This window comes from Euprymna scolopes, chromosome 18, assembly GCF_053919585.1.
Source record: "Euprymna scolopes isolate OS-2025 chromosome 18, ASM5391958v1, whole genome shotgun sequence".
Lineage (NCBI taxonomy): Eukaryota > Metazoa > Mollusca > Cephalopoda > Sepiida > Sepiolidae > Euprymna > Euprymna scolopes.
In genome coordinates this window covers 23922920-23944552 of record NC_136499.1, presented here as the reverse complement: position 1 = coordinate 23944552, position 21633 = coordinate 23922920, and the positions used below count along the sequence as shown (strand labels likewise).

At 32.6% G+C, this 21633-nt stretch overlaps 1 protein-coding gene across 4 annotated transcripts in view; it reads right to left on the bottom strand.

Annotated features, from left to right (window-relative positions):
• The window catches only part of LOC145297525 (dol-P-Man:Man(5)GlcNAc(2)-PP-Dol alpha-1,3-mannosyltransferase-like), a 209071-nt gene that overhangs the window by 67996 nt on the left and 119442 nt on the right, over positions 1-21633 (bottom strand). Inside the window, exon 1 of one of the 4 annotated variants that reach the window (XM_080143441.1) lies at positions 20820-21085. The exons of 2 other annotated variants lie outside the window; for them this stretch is intronic. In XM_080143441.1, the coding sequence (XP_079999567.1) occupies positions 20820-20985 (166 nt within the window). In that variant the 5' untranslated portion in view covers positions 20986-21085. Of the gene's footprint in view, positions 1-20410; positions 20542-20819; positions 21086-21633 lie in introns of those variants that run through there. One more of the 4 variants, XM_080143443.1, reaches the window with a different exon arrangement.

Sequence of the window (21633 nt, the reverse complement as noted above, 5' to 3'; positions counted from 1 at the left end):
TATATGTTACCATGATGTAGGCTGGCATATAATCGGTGGTTTTAAACTTTTGCTCGATACAAGTGACGACTTTTAAAAATCCCTTTTAGTGATTACCTGGTTTGAGGATATTTGTACAACTAAACGGCAAATCTGCTCAAAAAAATCCGGTATTATTTTACTTTAAGGCCCGTTTCACGTTCATATATAACAAAATATTTTATTGTAGATTTCGGTGTGCTAAAAACGAATCTGCAAACCGTTTACGTAGCAAAAAAAAAGTTTTCATGACATTCATGAAATTACTTTTTCGAAAAGTGGGTGATCACTTTTCAATGTAAATTTAACTTAGAATGAGCACCCACTTTCTGGCCACCTGAGAAAGGGGCATTTTTCTGTTTCTTGGCTAAAAAGTTTTTTGTTTGATTTCTTTTGCATGGTAATAACCCCTGAACTCTGGGACTATTTTCCATTTAACAGCCGTAGCCTTCGTTTACGCTATGCGTAAGCATAAACGAAAGCTGTTTAGCCAATAAACATGGGAAAAAATCCCCCCTCTCTCAGGTGGCTAGAAAGTGGGTGCTCATTTTAAGTTAAATTTACATGGAAAAGTGATCGCCACTTTTTCGAAAAAGTAATTTCTTCATATCATAAAAACTATTTTTTTGCAACAGAAACGGTTTGCAGATTCGTTTTTAGCACACCAAAATCTACAAAAAAATTTTGTTATTTACGAACGTGAGACGCACAGCCCTTAATGGAAAATTATATCAAAAATCCGGGGGAAAATAGTTTTCAATAAAAACAGCAAATGAATTCGATAGAAAAAAAATGGATGCTATTTTTTTTTTCTTTCTGTGTGTTTCTTGGCTAAAAAGTCTTTTTGTTTGATTTCTTTTGCATGGTATTAACCCCTGAACTCTGGGACTATTTTCCATTTCACAGACGTAGCCTTTGTTTATGCTATGCGTGAGCATAAACGAAAACTGTTAAATATGCATTCGCGTACCAAACTGCCTTGTCAAAAAAACCTTTAAGCCAATAAACATGAAAATAAATGCCCCTTCCTCAGGTGGCCAGAAAGTGGGTGCTCATTTTAAGTTAAATTTAGATGGAAAATTGATCACCCACTTTTCGGAAAAAAAAAATTTCTTCAGATCATGAAAACTATTTTGATACTCCTTGGGCGTTGAGTTCCATGGCGACCTGCAGAATTATTTAATGGTCGTTCCCTTAGTACCCCCCTAGTCAAGGCTAATGCATGCGCACGTAACATTTTTTATTTATTTACTTACGTGGTGGATTTTCTATACTGATAGGTTTTTTGAAATTTTTTCACTGGATTATTATTGATTGAACACTAACCAGATTATGAAAAAAAATTGAAAAAAAAAAAAATCATTTCAACATTTGAAAGGGATACTCACTTTTTAGTTACCACGTTCTGGTAAATCGGTCACTTTTTATTTATTTATTTTTTTTTTTTCTAAATATGGAAGTGTCTTCGGGAGATATAAAATGGTCGCATGTTGACGAAGCAATGTATCGGGAAGCGTACGACGGGATTAAAAATTATTGGTAAATTTTTAGATTAGGTCCACCTCCTCAATTTTCTTTTAAATGACGACTTGAAATGGTTTTCGACTATGCTGAATACGAAAATCGCATCGAAATTTTGCAGAAATAAGTAGTTATCAAGATATAAAAAGTTGTATTATGCATTGTAATCTTTGGCGGCCATCTTTTTTACGTGTGTGTATTTGTTTATGGCGCGTGTGCACGTAAAAAGATGGCCGCCGAAGAATACAATGCATAATACAACTATTTATTTCCGCAAAATTTCAATGCAATTTGCGTGTTCAGCATACTCGGAAACCTATAAATGTCGTCATTGAAAGAAAAATTGTGGAGGTGGACCTAATCTAAAAAAATACCAAATTATTAAACATTTCTCCAGCATGTTAGTGAAATTTATAATACTTTAAAAAAATTAAAAAGAAACAAAACAAAAGTTTTGAAAAAAAACTCACCTTTTACAAAAACAATTTAAAAAAAAAAAACACAAACTGACTAAATAAGTAAAAAAAAAAAAATAATTAAAAATCTCGAAACTTTATTTTCATGAAAACAATAAAAAAAGTCCTGTTCTCTCTATTTTTTTTCTTTGAGAAACAAATATATTTCTGACTTATAAATGCGGTAGAGATTCATTATTTTTACTTTCTATGGTTTTGATATACCGCGTTTCTATTGCTTACAAAATGGGTGACTGATTTATCAGAACGTTGTAACTAAAAAGTGAGCACCACTTTCAAATGTCGAAATAATGATTTCTTTTTTACATTTTTTTTTTTTTAATAATCTGTTTTATTAGTGTCCAATCAATAATAATCCAGTGAAAAAAAATTCCAAAAACCTATAAGTATAGAAATTAAGCATGGGAGTATACAACAACGTCGCCTTTCGCACTTTTACAAACATTTTTTTAAAAAAGTAACTAAACCATTTATTGATAATTTGTCACGTGTACAAACATTTATTTATTTACATAGGCTTAACTCCTTTCATGAATAAGAAAAGTTTTACTCTTTAAGAATAATAAAAGGAAAAAGTTACTGAACATTTATAAAAGGACTTCTTATCATGAAGGCCAGAGGAATAGTTGGCCGAAAATTCGTGAAACAACAACTAATAAAGATGAGAATAATAGTCCGCAATAAATAAAAATGGTGCTAATGCAGAGAGCGATCCGCGCTATTTTTTAAATCATATTTCCACGTTTAAATAACGTTTTACGATATGTTTTTTTTTATTTATTCAATTGTAAGGTTAAAGTACAGAATAGGTACAAAACATCCTTACCTCCCCATGTTAAGAATGACTTTTTAAATAATAACATTATTTCAGCACGGATCACTCTCTGCATGAGTAATCTTATATAGAAAAACAAAAAAAAAAACTCAAAAGCAAGCAACAAACTTTTTTTTTTTTTTTGGCCTTATATAATAAAGAAAAGATGTGTAAATTAAAAAATTTGGAAGATAAACAAATGAAATATGTTTTTTTTTTTTTTTTTTTTTTACTTATCGAGTTAACAGAAAATGAAACCTTTCGTCAATTCGTGGCTGTGAAATGAATCGAACCGGAAGTTCAGTTTTATCAACAGAACAGATTCGCAGAAACGATTAAATAAATATATTTATTTTATTTAATATTTTAATTTTAATTAGGTAAATTTATTTTAATAACATAAAAACATACCTCGACTCTAAAAATGGGTTGTCTGAAAATTTCAAATAAATTGGTAACGTATAAACATGGTTTTATTTGTTTAGAACGAACCAACTTTACATTTTTATATATATATATATATATATATACATATATATATGTACTTAGTTATTGCGTTTATTTTTTTTTTAATTTTATTTAGTGGTTTATTTTCCAATTTTTTTTCGATACAAGTACATCTTAAATCGGCAAGCATGTGAGACACAGCCGTTGAATTTTTGAAAGTTATGTGAGACTGAGCCATTGATCAAGGCGGAAACACTGAAATCATTAAACATCCAGTTTTAAGTCTATTAAACAGTTCAGTTAAATACAATTCAGATAATGGGGACTCAGATCAGCGGTTGGGGTAGGATGATACGTGAAAAAAAACGTAAAGAGGTAGGCCCTAAAACGGTGTGAATCCTACTTAAAATATCTCCAAATTGTTGAAAATTTTTATTTTTCATAAATATATTTATGCACAAAAATTCGTTGGAGTGATATTGGCAGTGGAGGGAAAATTAACAAACTACAACTTGGATGTCTTCAAGTCCAACATAAACTAATTCTTGATGAACCGCCCCCTTAAGTAAGACACTTTATCAAATCTCCAATACTAACGATTACTACGATACTATCCCATTGATTACTGTACACACAATAACCCTTATCCCCGAGTGTCTTCTGCACCTTGATAAGTGGTGACTACCATGTAAAAAAAAAACCCTCCCGACCCTTTTTAAATAATAGACTGACAACTATCTTACATTGATCTTAGCCAAAACATTTAGGGATCATAAAAAGTCTTATTTATGATCCCTAAGTGTTTTGGCTAAGATCAATGTAAGATAGTTGTCAGTCTATTATTTAAAAAGGTTTTTTTTTTTTTAGTCATTTTAAAATGAAAAACGAAACTGATTTAATCTATTATGATATTATCTTTCAATGAAGAAACATAGTGGAGTACTAGTTCTTTTGTTATAAGATCTTACTCCCACTGATTACCTCCTCTTTTTTTTTTGAAGGGGAGGGGTGGTTAGTGTAATATCTTTCAATGTAATGATACCAGACTCGCAGGTATTACCTTCTCCTTTGAGGGGTGAGAAGTGTTACTTCTATTTTGGAGGAGTTCTGTTGTCATATCATTAGAGGGGGTAGTATATGTTCATGCATCATGATATCCTCCCAGGTATTACCATCTACATTTTGGGGGAAGAAGGAAAGAAGGACGAATCCTCTCAGGCTTTACTGCTTCCTTTAGATGTAGTGTTGTGTATTTTCATTTGTCATGATACATTCCTCCTGAGCATTACTTCCGCCTTGGGAAGCAGTATAGTATATGTTTGCTCCTTATCATACTATCCTCCAAGGATTATGTACCTTATTCATTTGGGGGGGGGGGTGTATTTGATATCAGGCATTAACCTCTCTTTGGTGATATGGGAGGGGGTCTGTAGTGTTCGTTCATCATGATACCATCCTCTTAGTCATTACTTCTACCTTTGAAGGTTAGTATGGTATATCTTCGTTCACTATGATACCCTCCTCAGGCTTGCACAAATATGGAATTGAAGGGAACATATATTTGCTATAATATACATAAATAAATGTTCACATCTTATGAATCATTATGTATGTATGAATATTTAAAATAGAAACTAAAATGCAATTTTAAAAATGAATCATCATTATTATATAATAATTATTAAAATATTATCATTATAATAATTATACTCTGAAAGAGCTATTTTTAGATATTGAAAGTCTCAGCCAAGGGGAAAAAAATGATTCTATTCATTTTTCAAATTGCATAATTTTTAGTTACTATTTTTTTACTGTGTGTGTGTGTGTGTGGTGTATTTTATAGACATCAAATGATCACTTTTGCCGCTGAATAAAATATTCTGTCAATCTCTTATGCCCTTATCAACATGATCTTCTAGAATTTTATCTTCATTTATAAGAATCTTTTTTTCTTCCGATGCATGGCCAACAATTATTTTGTAAAATTTGTACTCATTTTTTTTTTTTTTAGATTAAAAAAAAAAAAAAAAATTGTTTACCCCCAAGCAAGGCTTATTACCACAAAAGGGCCAACTGTGATAGAAGGCAACATGGGTGTAAAGTTGGGCAGCAATATGTCTGTCCACATTAATAGAACAAAGACTAGAAAAAAAGACCTTTGCTACTCTACCAAATTTGATGCGATACCCAAACATCTGTGAGCCTTTAAGAGACTATTATTATTATCTACTATATTCCCAGCTGATGTTTTTTGAACTAGCTGAAAGAAATATACTCATCTTCCCATGAGCTGATTTTAGCATGGGAACTGATTAATATTTGTATATTAGTAAGTACATAAAGTTTTAAGCATTATCAGTATACTACTACTACTACTACAACTACTACTGCAACTACTACTACAGGTGTTAAGTCAGTCAGCCAAAACAAAGCATATCTTTCTATTGTATTAATTAGGAACATAAGATCAATGACAGATTTGCATAGAGCTGGGTGTTATGGGCACTAGAGATGACACAATGGACTCAGGCATAAGAAAATATTATCTTGTTTCATTATAATATAAATAAAAAAAAAAATGTTGATACAATAATTGTTGCTTGAACAGCAGCATTGCTTCCAACAAAGCCTTCATCAGATGATGTCTCTGGGTTCAGGCATGGTTTCAGGGCCAAAGCATCATTATCACTAGCCCAGCGCGCTCCAGCAGTATCTCACAATACCACCTGACTTTGTTGGATTGTTGTCAATCTGTGTAATTGCTATATCCACGCTTATGCAGATAGAGACTTGTCTTTTACTTTGTTTATGTATTTTTTCTTGTCTAATGGAGTAAGACCAAGATTATTCAAAAACGTGGAGGTTGAGTCCGCAATAAAACCTTCGCATCCGACTTTGATAGGAAATACAATGGTTTTTCAGCCATTTCTGACATAGTCTTCTCGTAGATCTTCATCTTTCCAACTTACACTGGTGTGTCCAGTCAAAGTTTTCCTCAAATGGAATTATTAATTCAACAACAAAACCTTTTTTTCAAAGTAAATGGGCCAAATAATGGCGATATCCGGATGCTGATCAGGCTAGGATAACAGCATAATCTTTTCATTGTTTTGACTCTCGAGTGTGTATCCGTTGATATCTTATATGGTTTTATATAGAGTGATGTGGTTCTCGGTTGATTAACTGTGTCTAACTGTGTCGGATATATACTTGAGAGTCAAAACAATGAAAAGAATATTCTGTAGTCATAACCCTACTGATCAGTTAACGTTATTTTGGTTGGAAATACAAGCAGGCATTTTTATAATATTCATAAGACACACACACACATTACATATATATATATATATAATTATTTTTTTTTTACTATAATAATTAATTACCTACAGACACTAGTGTTTCATCCTTTCGGGATTCTTCAGTGCAAGGTGTCACGATTACTACCAGTCGAACGATTCGAACGCCGCGACACGAGACATCTCTGGCTCGATTAGCGGAGGCCGTATCCATTCGGCTACCATTAACCGTGTGAAATAGCGTTGAATTTTAAACATTTTAATTTAAATGTTCATTACGTCAGACAGTGATCAAATCGTTATACGATGATCTACGCATAAGAGCTAAATTGACCGACTTTTTTAATTCAACTGAAAGTGCTCAACGATAAGAAACGAATTTCTTAAAGGGGCTGTCATAATTATTTTTTTTTTACTATAATAATTAATTACCTACAGACAATAGTGTTTCATCCTTTCGGGATTACTAGCAGGCCGTCCAGTGTTGCTCAGTCGTATAATACACATAACTATTTTAATTTATACAGAAACTGAAATGTGTGCATGCGAGTATTATGTTTTCTAAACAGTTCACTTCTTGTAAGAAAAAAAAAATACATGAGCTGACATCAAAACTAAAACCTAAAGACAGCGAGTCAAGTACGATAATCATCAGACTAGGTTGACATGATCTTTAGAAAGTGTTTTGAAATTTACTTATTCTTAACATAAGGAATCTGTCATGTGAACCATTCATGCATGCGCATTCGTGAAACAGTTGACAAACAGATAAAAATCCAATGACACTCCCCCCCCAACATACAAATTTTTAAATTTTGACCTCTTAGGAGGTATTTATTCTGGATGAAAACCAATTAAAAAGTTTTCCACATGTCTGAATACTCTATATACCAAATTTCAAGTCTATAGATCAAAAATCTGTTAAGTATATAGGTTGAGAAATATCCTCAAACACACACTTACACTTTTACATATATACTAGCATGGGTGCCTGCCCGGCGTTGCCCGGGTGTTTGGAGGTGTGTACTGAGCAAAAAAAAAATTTTTTAAATAAAGTGGTAATAGGAAGGCAGGTTCGAACCATTACCGCGAAGGAGGAAAAGAACGGGAAAAACCTAACGTCTTTGCTATTACGACCACTACCAAACTGAAAGTGACGTAGGTTTAAATTAAGGATAGACAATCGAAAAGACAGGATGACTTTTGAAAATATCGGCGAAAAAAGTGACCCCTCCCTGTAAAAAAGTGCCCAGTTGAGGGTGAAGAAATTAATGTTTTTAGCCAATTTCTCGGTATTTGTCATCTGAAGGGTCGAGCTTCAAAACGATACTGATCTTGTGAAAATCTGTCGCCTCTGTAGAAAGTTTTAGGCAGACATGCAAACATACATTTATATATTGGTAGCTCAAATTTTCGATCCAAACCGATTAAAAAGCTTGGCCTACCCTTTATGTAAAATTTTAAATGTTTAGATCAGAAATTGTCTGAGTAATTTCGTAGAGACCACAAGTGTCAAATTTATTTTAAACTTTGACCTCTATTATGACCCCTTAACATTTATTGTTTTGGGGTCAAATCAAGTTATTAAGTTAGATCCATGTCCAAGGAACCTATATCTAAAATTTCAATTGTTTATACCCAAAATTTGCGGAGGAGTTTTCAAAGGTCAAATCGTTGAACTTTGACCCCATAACAGCCAAATTTCTGGCTGAAAACGGATTACGAAGATTTTCCCAAATCTCAGTATCATATATATCAAATTTCGAGTCTGTAGACTGAAAATTGACAGAGATATTGTGTAGGGAAATGTACACAGACAGACACTTTCACAGATATATAGATGTGTGTGTGTATTATGCATATACACTATACACATAGACACAACACTCATTATGTGCATAATACACATATGTATACCACATACACAGAATACACATTTAATCTTTTTCTTAGGTCATCACATCTAACGATCTTTAAGGCTTGCATAATACATTGTGTCATTCTCATATCATTTCTCTCCATGCAATGCATGTCCTCAATCTTCACTAGATCAAGTTTTCAATTCTATACATCACACTTCACAGGTCATTCAAGAGTAAGGATTAATAAGTTTGTCAGGTGGATAACGAAACAAACTTCTTGAGGATAGTTGAAGCTGGCTATAATTTGATTATTTGAGAGGACGGTTCTCAACAAGAATTTGTTAGCATCGAACTTGAAAACAACCAAGTTGTCATTGGTTGGAAAACAGCCCCATAGTATCGTGTTCTACAGATATTAGGTTGATGCAAAAAAATGTTGTGTTTTGACATATATATATAAAAAATGACATTATTTTTGCACCAAAATAATAGATAATTCTTGGAAAGAAACTCACAAATACCATAACATTTAAATTGTAGCAGATTGTCTTTCGACAAACTAAGCAAAGAAACTGCTGTTTTACGAGGACTTTTTCCCTCAGAAATTATTTTATTTACTTCATTTGCTGAGTCTTTATCACTCTTCAAGAATTGTAAGAAAAATAGAAAAAAGAAACATGGCAGATTCAAATGACTACTTGTGAAATTGATCGCATTTTTATTTTTTTAGTTTGAAAATGAATCAATCATGGAAATAATACACAATTTTATAGCACAATAACATTTATTTATATTGTGTGTGGGTGTGTGTGTGTGTGGGGGGGTAACAGAAAACCTAGATTTGCCAAGTTCAAATCTATTTCATCCCACAGAAATACTTTCATCAAACCCACACATGACCTTGTGTCTAACCTCCTAGAGAGGAGGTAAATAATATATTTCTCTTTTTATTGCAAACCATATACTAGTTGGATAGTTGTGTACAAATCCCAAGAGCAATAGGAGCCTTTTATCATGCCTGAAAGTGACAACGTTAAACAAGCGAGATCGGAGATGTACTACTGTACAACTCATGCTCTCTACTGACCCAAGTTATGACAACAGGACCATTGCCAGCACCCTCAAAATGCATTGTTGGATTACTACAGATGACAGGGATGTGCCCAGAGTGATGAAAACAAAGTTTCTGACCACAGTTATGGTCTTTGGTATGGTTTCAAGTGAGGGCCACATCACATCTTCGAAGTCAACTTGAAAGTCAACACCAAAGTGTACCTGGATATGCTGAAGAGTGTGATGATTCCCTGGTGCAATCAGGTGAAAGACCCTGGGTGTGGCAGCAGGACTCTGCGACAGCCCACAAGTCCAAAGAGACTCAGACTTGGCTTCAGAAGGAATGCTATAACTTTGTACGCTTCTCTCACCCCCCCCCCTCGACCTGAACCTACTGGACTACTTCATTTGGTCATATGTTGAGAACATCTCCAATATAACTTTCCACAACACTAAAGCCAGCCTGATCAGCGCCAAGTATTTTCTGAGCTCCTATGCCTTGCGGAAAAGGCATGCTCTCAGTTCCGGATCTTTATCGAGGCGGTGATTGAGGATGAAGGTGGCTACATTGAATAGATGTCAGCCCTACTACATAATCAAGTTACCTGAATTGATTTTTTCAATAAAAGTTTTAAAATAAAGCTGTAGCGTTGTTTTCTTTAGGGGGACAACTTTATCGTTTCACTCTGTATAAACGACCTTGTTTATCTGAGGAACAGTCTCTACAAACTCCTGCCAATTTTTGGTCTACAGACTTGAAACTTTATATATAGGGGATTTAGACCCGTGAAACAAATTCGATTTACCTGGTAAAAATAGATGCTAAAGTGTTAAAATTGAGAAAAAAAAAACTGGAACTTGGCAGACGTAAGTCGACTCAACGCATTACTTCTACGCATGAGCAAATATACATTTATATCTTTAACAGTATTATTTTAAAAGTTTTTATGTGCGTATGAACTTAGTTCAGACGGTAACGAATAATGCTGGCGATATATATTTTTGGTTTTGATTCTAGCACATTTATTTTTTTTTTACTTTTCAAATCACTACTATATATTGGGTACAATATAATAATCAATAGAAAATTGTCTGTATTCGAAATCTGCATAAATTAAAATATCATATTTAAGCGTATTTTATGACCAGGCAAACACCTGGCGGCCTACTATTTTATTTATATCTAAGCAATCAACTATTTACATCATCGGTTTCTTCTCGGATATTCAGTAATGAAGGTTTTATGAGAAGAAGGATAAATATGCCCCCTCCTTCTCACCCTCCTTCCCTTACAACAGTTTGCATAGTTAAGGGTTTATTGGTATCATATTGCATAGGTCTTGTAACCTAAAAGTAGCAAAGCCACAGTCTCTCTCTAACACACACACACACACATGGATGTGATTCTTTTTTTTTTTTTTTGCTTGCAGACATTGAAACTCATCTTGTCGTCCTGTGTGAATATTTCTCATTTACTAAAAATAACTGCCAACAAAATAGTTTATTGGGTTTTGATAATACAGCAACAATACACATTTAAATTAAAACTTTATACAGATTTAATATGGTTAACGATGTTTAATCGGCCATACGCCTCCTCATAGCAGAATGATGTAATATACAATTAGTAATCTGGGCAAATTTTTTAACTGCAACTCACTTACCTTTAAATTGACAACTTTTATAGGTGGTCGGGTATGCTGAAAACAAATATCACGTTCAAATTTGGGGCAGACAAATAGTTTCCTGAATATTAAGACATGTTTTTCCTGAATATTAAGACATGAATTTCAGTGGTCGTTGCCATTCTTAACACGGGAAGGAGGGGGTGTTTAGTAACACACATGCACATTAGTACTTGTTCAGTTGAGAAAAAACATGGCCGCCAATGAAAGCATAAGGGATTACATTAGATAATAAAGGTCTTAATAAATAACCTGTTTAGGTCATCAAATTAACAGTGAATGCTGAATTGGGTCAAGATCAAGTGTAGTATCTGTTCTTCAGATGCTACACTTCAATTTCTTGTTCTCTGTCAGTGGAGGAGAAATCCTTCATGACTAAGACAATTTTTATTTTTGTTCCTTTTTCCACATTAAAAAACGACTCTGGTGTCTAACTCTGTCCCGTGGGGAGGCATTGTAAATAGGAACAGTGAATGTTGAGTTGCAGTTAAAGTAAAAAAAAAAATATTAAAATGTGATTTGAAGCGCCACCCTTTTCAATAGAGACGGCAAGGTCTGAAAGGACCACCTAGGACTGCACTGGACTAGAGACATGTCTCAGTCAACAGGAAACAAGCTATCTCAACAATGGCCTATACTCTGTTGGTTTTGATGTTGAGAGAACTCCACCCCTCCAACTGGATGTTAACTCTCCCGTCAAGGTATAATTATTCACCACTATCCAATGCCCCTTTCTGGGGAGCTGGAGTTATGGTATAGCTGGTAATGTCTTAATTATTAAATCATTTCTCTCTGATAGATTCATAAGAGTAGTGGTTAATGGGCAGAAATCAGAAGCTCAGAGTATTAATGCTGGAGTCCCTCAGGGGTCCATCCTGAGCCCAACTCTCTTCCTAATCTACATCAATGATCTCCCAAATCACATCCTTAGATCATTCGTAGACATTCATCCTGACGACACTATCATCTATGGTATACATTAAAGACTTAACGACCAAGTTCTCTCGGATTCTCTTTTCTCTGATCTTGAGCATGCGGTACAATGGGAAAAGAAGTGGCTGGTTACTTTTAATGCATCTAAAACCAAACTTCTGTCTTTACATCATCAATGTTCTAATCCCCATCTGGCATCAATTGAAATGAATGGCTCTCATCTTGAGGAGGCTCCATGTTTTGACAAGCTCCTAGGCTTGATCTTTAACCTATATAAGAGCCAGGTATGTCCAAGGATGGAATACTGTTGCCACATCTGGGCAGTAGCTGCTAGATAGTCTTATCCTGCCTTGACAGAGTTCAAAACAGACTTTGTAGCCTAGTGGGGGAATCCCTTTTCTCTTCCCTGTAACCTCTTTCTCATAGAAGAGACGTTGCAAGCCTGTCTCTGCTTTATCATTATTTTCATGGCAAGTGCTCGTCTGAGCTCCAATCTATGGTCCCCCCCCTCTCACCAAACTTTTACATGAAACACTTGTCTAGCTGAAAACACTATCAATAATTTCCCCCACTCTTTATCTGTGCCTAAACCTAATCGTAGTTTCTTTATTAGAACTGCACACCTGTGGAACTCTCTTCCTTTTGCCTGCTTTCCAGCTGACTATAATATGGTCGTCTTCAAGTCCAGCGTAAACAAGTTCTTGATGAGCCGTTTCCCCTAAAGTTATCCAATATACCAAATTTCCACTACTAACAATTATTACGACATTTTCCCATTGACCACTTATTAACCCTTATCCTCGAATGGCCTCTGGGCCTTGATAAGTGGTGACTTCTTTGCAAAAAAAAAAATTAAAAACCGACCTTGTGTCTAACTCTACTTCTGTAGGGAGGCAAGTAAATAGGAATAATTATAGACTACACTCTGTCGAAATTTGATAATCATATTATGCATCTAACCCATCCCCTTTCTTCATCAGGGCAAGTCATATCGCTACAGGTGCACAGGCAATTTAAAATATCTTTGTTTTCCATAAGAACTTCACGAGCTGGATTAAAAACTTTGGAATGATATTTTACAGGTAATATGTTCTTACTTTAGTCAGGTGGTCAGGTTACATATCTGTATTGCAATATTTCGGGAAATCCTACCTTCATCAGGCGTGTGCTCAATTACACACACACATATATATATATATATATATATATATATATAATTATACACCCACATGTATTGAATCATTAAAAGTGAAACGGCATAGCTTGTTCCACCATTAATTTACTTCCATTTATATTTATCTGTTATATCCCTGCATTGTATTGCCTCCTATAAACCTAAATATCTTTTAAAAACTAAACTATTTGGGAGTAATGCAGAAGCCTATTAAAGTCTAAATAATTTAGGTGACTGAAATAGAAATTAACTTATATTTAAAACGGCACTGAGATTTTTTTTGTTGTTGCCAATTTAGAAGAGCTTTTGAAGCTTTTAAATTAAAAGTACATAAAGTTAAGTATTATGGTTCAGCCGTGCTAAAAAATGATAAATTGTGGTGCTTGTGAAGATTGGTAATGTTTTAAACCAACGCATTTCAGGTGAAAACATTACATACTTACGTGTCATGTTGAAATCGGTATAATTCATAAAGATTATGAAAAATGATCCAGTAGAAAAACAATTATAATTAAAATTAGAATTTATCGAATTACCAAGTTTTAGATGTTTTTAATGCGGAAGAGTTGTGTGACCAATTCAGTATGACAAACTGACTTCTCCCTTGACTTCGCTATCTTTAAGAACGCAATTGTTGATGATTTTATATATATATGTCTATTTATTATACAAGCATTATTGGCTACATGTGTGCATACGTTTTAGTGGAATCCTAATTTTGTTTGGTCTGATTAGGTGGTCTCCTTAAATTAGGATTCCACTGAAACGTACGCACATACGTAACCAATAATGTTTGTATGATAAACAGACTATATATACCAGCTTTGTCCTGCATTGAACACTCTTTAATAAACGCACGGGTTTCATTAGCACATCTACTGCATTAGTTTTGTAATTTTTTGAATTTATATTAATTTCGACATGACATGCAAGTACGTAATAATGTTTTCACCTGAAATTCGTTGGTTTTAAAAGATTAGCAATCTACACCAGCACTCAAATTGTTTATTGAAAGAGCCATTGATCTAAAAAAGAAAAGAAAAAGAAAAGGAAAAAAAGAAAAGAAAAAAAGAAAAAAAAAAAAAAAAAAGAAAAAAAGAAAAGAAAAGAAAAGAAAAGAAAAAAAGAAAAGAAAAAAAGGAAAAAAAAGAAAAAAGAAAAAAAAAAGAAAAAGGAAAAAAAAGAAAAAGGAAAAAAAAGAAAAAAGGAAAAAAAGAAAAAAGGAAAAAAAGAAAAAAGGAAAAAAAGAAAAAACGAAAAAAAAGAAAAAAGGAAAAAAGAAAAAAAGAAAAAAGGAAAAAAGGAAAAGAGAAAAAAGGAAAAAAGGAAAAGAGAAAAAAGGAAAAAAGGAAAAGAGAAAAAAGGAAAAGAGAAAAGGAAAAAGAAAAAAGGAAAAAAAGAAAAAAGGAAAAAAAGAAAAAAGGAAAAAAAGGAAAAAGGAAAAAAAGAAAAAAAGGAAAAAGGAAAAAAGGAAAAAAAGGAAAAAGGAACAAAAAACCGAAGTTCTTAAGCCATTATTGTTAGAATAGACTATTTTTTACAATAAGCAACAAAACAAAAAAAGAGTGAAAAAATAAACAACAAAAAATAATAAATGTTATCAAAGGAAATATTAGTTACTTTCTCTCTTGCCTATCTGGATATTTTTTATTTTTATTTTAAAGGATTTATTTGCTTTGAAAAAAAAACAGAAATATCGTCTGAGTTAGAACGGAAAAAAAATGTTGGTCTCGTTATATTCATAGCGATCCTCAATAATTGTTCAAAAATCGAAAATTATAAAATAATAAATACCACCAATTGTGCGAAAACGTAATGTTCACCAGTATTTTCTTTAATTTTCGAACTTCATATTATCGAGGGTTTACATGAATTTAACGAGACCGTCAATTTTTGTTGTTCAAACTCAAACTTGACGCTAATTTTCGGTTTTTCTTCGTTATAATAGTGAAATTCAACAGTCGTAAAATTAAGTTTTCATTATTTAAAAAAAAAAAAATGGTATCTACTTGTTTTTCATATCACTTTCAACTAAAAGGAAATTGTCATGTTGCAAGTAGTTAAATATTACTGCATTATTACTAGGGCTAGGACAACAGTATATTCTTTTCCTTGTTTTGACTCGAGTGTGTATCCGTAGGTGTGTCAGAAACTTCGTAAAAATATTGAATAATTCGACCCCCTATCTTTCCAAGCTTATAACTACTCGAAAAATGTAATTCAAAATCTAATTTTTTTTCAATTAAAGGAGCAAGGACCAAGGTTTCATTTAAAAAAAAAAACAAAAAAAAAACGTGATTTAAAAAAAAACAAAAAAAGGTTTTAAACTTCGGACTTTACAGGTAAATTTCTAAAAAAAAACACCTTTTTTGTTTTAAATTTGAATATATTATTTATTATCTTTTATCTTCAATTTGTGATATATAAAACTTTGGTGAGTAAATTAATTATTTACTTTTTAATAGACATTTCAAAATGGGGTGGCGTGAATTAAAAAAAAAAACGTTTGTCTAAAATATTATATTCGGTTTATTGGAAAGAGCATAAAATTTCACAATGACCCTGAAAATATCGTAAAAATAGAATCAATAGAAAAATTGATAGATTTTTAAAGTTTAAAAATTGAAAAATACTGAACTCGTAAAATTCAATTAATTTCATTACTGTTTTTTAAAAAATAAAAAAATAATATTTCTATTACTTTTTATACAACTTTAATAGTTTATTTTGGTATAATCCACAAGGAAAATAAACAACCTACTTTTAAAAGAGAAATTATGAGTTTTTTATATTTTATTTGCAGTTTCGTGTTTGGGGTGTCAAAAATTCCTACAAATTTCTGATACAGTGTATAAAAGCATATCAACGGATATAGGTGTATCAGTGATACACCTATATCCGTTGATATGCTTTTATAGTTCTCGGTTGATTAACTGTGTCGGATATATACTAGAGCCAAAATAATGAAAAGAATATGCTGTTGTCATAGCCCTAATTATTACATAAAACATGTACTTTGACAAATAGATGATTGCGTGACATCCGCCAAGTAAGACGGACATAGTTACTTCCCCTGAGTTGATACTGTTTGATTTTCAACTTGAAAGTTATTTTGGAAACTATTTTTTCTATCTTATTGTCTTTGATTATTTTTATAAGTTGCTAAATTCGACATGGCAATTAAGTAGATGCCGTTGGTTTTACTTGAAATTTAATATTGTTAGAATTTCACGATTATAACGGAGTAGAGGCTCTACTCAGTAGAGCTTAATTTTCTTTCAAAAATAAATGAACGTTTTAAAATACGTTAAAACACAAACGCACTTATCTAAGTAGGTGAAAGAGAATAACTTATCTCGTCTTCTGTAACATTGTATATTTATTTATTTTTCATCTCGTTTTTTTTTTTTTTTTTGTTGATTATTGTAAAAAAAATTTTTTTTTTTTTTAATGTCCGAATAAGGACATGGAGAGGTCAAGAATTATTACAAACGAAACGTGTCAAAAACGTGTCAAAGAATAGAAATGTCAATTCTCTGGACACGTTTTTTTATTTAGTTAACATCGACGTTTATCGATCGGCGTTTTTTGCCAACGTCAAATGAAAAGTGTGAAACTAGATTTTAGTTTCAGATTTATTTAAAGAGAAAATAAATCGAAATTAATACAGATTCGATTCGCTACAAGTTTATTTTAGTTTTCAGCAATTTATAAAGATTGCGATCATGGAGGAACGCAAAAAAATCTGTTTAGGCATTAAATGTAGTTTTATATTGTTTTCGTTAAATATTATTAATTTATAATTGTTATTAATTATTATGGTGCTTATGCACTTTTGTTACCGCGCTATTTTTAAAGTTTTTTTTTTCAGGTTAAATTCAAGTTTTTTATTATTAATTTATTAGGTAGAAGCACAGAATAGTTAGAAAACACACACACACCCATGTTAAAAATGGCTTTCAAAACAACGTTATTTCAGCACGGTAACAAAAGTGCACAAGTACCATTATTATTATCATTATCGCTTGACAGTATGTGTTTTTCAAACCAATTAAACGTTTTATAGTAAAAGCACTAAAAACTATTCTAGATAGGTTGAAAAGTAACTTATCTTGCCTTTGCTAAAATTTGTTATATTTTTATTTTTTGACCACTTTTTCATACCTCTGTGGATTGTAAAACAAACCCGTTATCTCCTATATAATAATTTGACTGCAGAAATTCCCCTCTGGACCAAAGTATCATAGGTTTGCACCAACAGATACCACATACAAATTCATCACATCTAGTCTGTTAGCCACTATCTTATGTAATTTTCGATTACCATTACAATTACATACACATTCAGTTGCGATAATAAAATGCTACATTACATCCTACGAGCAACACTATCACAATCGTACCATCTTTAGAGGAATAATAAAAAAAAAATAATAATATAAAAAGGTGATAGTGCATAGTGCATTTTTTAAATCGTATTTTCAAGTTTAATTAAAGTTTTATGTTTTTTTATTCAATTGTAAGGTTAAAGTACAGAATAGGTACAAAACACCCTCCCCTCCCCGTGTTAAGAATGGCTTTTTAAATAATAACATTATTTCAGCACGGATCAATAAGTGCACTAGTACCTATAAAAATAAATAATTTTCGTTTTATTTCATTTTCGAATTTCCGGTCCGGTTTTTTAAGTTTGGTGGACGATTTAAAAAATTTTTTTTTTTTTACCTAAATATATATGAAATGCGTCCGTACATCATTCATTTTGGCCACAAGCGCCAGTGCCTGCAATTATAAAGGGCGGGCAGTGTCTCCAACTTATAACTGTACGTAATTGTTTTTTTTTTTTTGTTTTTTTTTTAACAAGTTGGGGGGGGGGAGGCATACTTCCACCGGCCAACGCCGGTACACGGGTCCTGCTAGTTAATAAATATTATGGTACTACTTCACTTATTGATCCGTGTTGAAATAACATTTAGAAAACCATTATTAACATGGGGAGGGAAGGGTGTTTTGTACCTATTCTGTACTTTAACCTTACAATTTAATAAAAACATAAAACTTTAATTAAACTTGAAAATACTATTTTAAAAGAGCGCGGATCATTAAGTGCACTAGCACCAATATCATTAAATGAGGAATCATTTCGAGTTGAAATTCGTGTTTCTTTGTTAGATAAACACGACATCAGGCCAAATTTGGTGGCTATTTTGTTGGCTTTTTCACATAACGTAAACCAATCTCAAGCCTATTTTTCTCAATTTCAGATGTATAATACTAGTTGGAGTTTTAACTGAAAGGATTTCTCATTTAGTAAACGAAAGCAACAACTACTTTTAATGCCTTACCATTTTTTTTTTCTCGCGTTTTTCCACGGCCGCGGCCTTTATAAATTGCCTGGGTTTGTTAAATTAAATACCGTTTTATATATTTATATATATATATTTTTTTTTAGCACAGATTTCTTTTAATAATCGTAAAATAATCGACGACTTTTAAATTTTAATGAAAGTTCTTAAACGACTTCTATCGGCAGCTTGGTTAATGACTATTTTAGTCATTTAAATTCTTAAGGGATGGAATGAGTTTCAACCGTACACGTGAAACGAAAACTAACCGGAAAATATATAGTTGCCATCTTTATAAATGCGTCGGAAAAGAGGTTAGCTAAGAAAGAACGAAAACTCAAGTTCAAAACCCTGACATTTAATCAGAAATTTATGAACTTTCATTGACATTCCGATACAAATAAAGACAAGAAGCCGACTTTATATTTTATTATTTAATATGTTGAAATCAAGTTTTTTGTTGACACTCTTCGTTAGCTGATCTGAGTGATATATATATATATATATATATATATATATATATATATATATATATATATATATATATATATATATATATGCCCTGGGAAAGTCACTTTTGATTTATGTTTATTAGTTTTAAAATATTCTGTTATTCTGAAAAAAAACAAAAAAAACAGCCAAGTTCGTTTGCATATTTTAAAACTGGTAAACAAACATTGACCAGAAGTGACTTTTCCAGGACATTCACATATGTCAGAGAATTTTATTTTAACCACTCACTATTTACACGTAACGATATTTAAAGGTACTGATTTAGAGAAGGTACCGTGCCGAAATAACATTATTTAGAACCCCACTCTTAACATGGGGAGGGTGTTTTGTAACTATTCTGTACTTTCACCTAACAACTTAAAAAGATACCATAAAACTTGTACATACGGTACTGAGTGGTACTGGTACACTTATTGACCCGTGTTGAAATAACATTATTTAGAAAGCCTTAAAGCCATTCTTAACATGAGGAGAGAGAGTATTTTGTACCTATTCTGTACTTTCACCTAAAAATTTAATAAAAACAGATATCGTAAAACTTTAACTAAACTTGAAAATACTATGTAAAAAAAAAAAAAAAAAGGTGCACTCACCGAAAATACTATATAAAAAAAATAGCATTGTACCTTCTCTGCATAAAAATGCCCATATGTGATGTTGATGTGCTGCTGCTGCTCCTATTTACTTGCCTCCCCACGATGGCAGAGTTAGACACAATGTCGGTTTTTAATGTGGGGAAAATCCAGCTCCTCAAAAAGGGGAACTCTGAATAGGAACAAAAATATTATAGGAACTGTCCGGTATTTGTTTGCCCAAAAAATGTTGGAGAAGAATTAAAATCGATTGTTGGCATAAGTGATAACTCTTTGTTCCAACCAAACCAAACTGATATTTTGTAGAATGAAAACTTAAACTTAGGTTAGTGTTAATTTAGGGCTAAAAACAGTTCGGTTCAAATTCTAAAGAAGTACCCCCATTTTTTTTGGAGGGGGGGCACGCACAAAACCTTTGATTAATTTTTACAACGTACTTCAGCGTATTATAAATACCCCAACCTCCCCATATTAAGAACGGATTTCTGAATAAACATCCCCCAAACTCGAAAGCCGTTCTTAACATGGAGGGGGATGTTTATTCAGAAAGCAGTTCTTAACATGGGGTGGTTGGGGTGTTTATAATACGATGGGGCACGTCGTAAAAATTAATCAAACTTTTATTCCAATTCAAAGTGAGGTATACCTCCTTCGGGGAAGAGTTGGAAGTGGCGGGTTACCTGAGGCGTCCCAGCTGGAGAATGCCGACGTGTCAGATCAACTTTTACAACTCTCCTTTTTTGACAAGTTGGATTTCACACAAACAGACTTCGTGCCGCATTCTTGATTAGAAGAGGCTGCTAAATTGAGCTCTCAAGTGACCGGGGTCTTCAGAAAAAACATCCCACACTTTTTTTAAAACTGCATCCGAGATTGGCTAACAGGACGAACACATTTGTATTTTGTCACGTTTAAGTGTTTACAAAAAATAAAAACGAGAGACGTTTACACGTGTCAACAATGAACTTATCGAGAAAATCAAAACCACGAACTAAATTATTAGTATAAAGAAAAGATGGTGTAAATGACAAGTGGAGAGAGGGAGGGGGTACAAAACAAAAATGTGGATAGGACAGAGATTGAACTTACATTTAATTTGGTTAATGACAAAATAGTTGGCAAGGATTTCCATCAAAAAGAGACAGCTCATGACCGGTAAAGGAGAGAACGGGCTCAAAAGGAACCGTTCCAAGTGAAAGGGAACGCGAGCAGCTTCAAAGCGAACTTTTTCCCAATAAGATTTTAAAATCCCCATGATTCAAAAGCGAGAAAACAGAAAAGGGGGACTTTTTAGGCTAAAGCATAGAGAAAAATTAGCAAAGTACACGTGGCGGAAGTAATCATCTGAAAACACTTCCGGTTAGCCACCAACCCCATCTAGCGACACTAAAACGAAAACAAATTCTAACGAAGAGAGGATAAGCCCTTTTCTTTTTTTTTTTTCTTCCACACGTTAAGTCAGGCATTCGTTGAATACGGAGAATGTGGAAAACTCAGTGCTTATCGACAAATCGATTTTTTTTAAAAATTATATCGTTTTAAGCAAAAACAATATTACGTATTTAATTGTCATGTCGAACATAGTAATATATCCAAAAATTACGAAAATTCATCGAGTAGAACAATTACTATCGTGTTTTTAGTAAAATAAAGACATGAACAAGTAATCTAAAATATTCGTTCCAAGTTATGTCCCCTGTGTGTCTGTGTCTACTTTATAACGTGTAACCAATTTTCTATAAAAATTACTTTTAATTATAAATAACTTTCTATTCAACGACTTTTCGTAATTTTTGGATACATTACTATTTTCTACATGACAATTAAGTACATAATGTTTTTTTCTTAAAACGACATATTTTGAAAAATCGATCTATCGACTCTATCTTAACAAAAATATTAA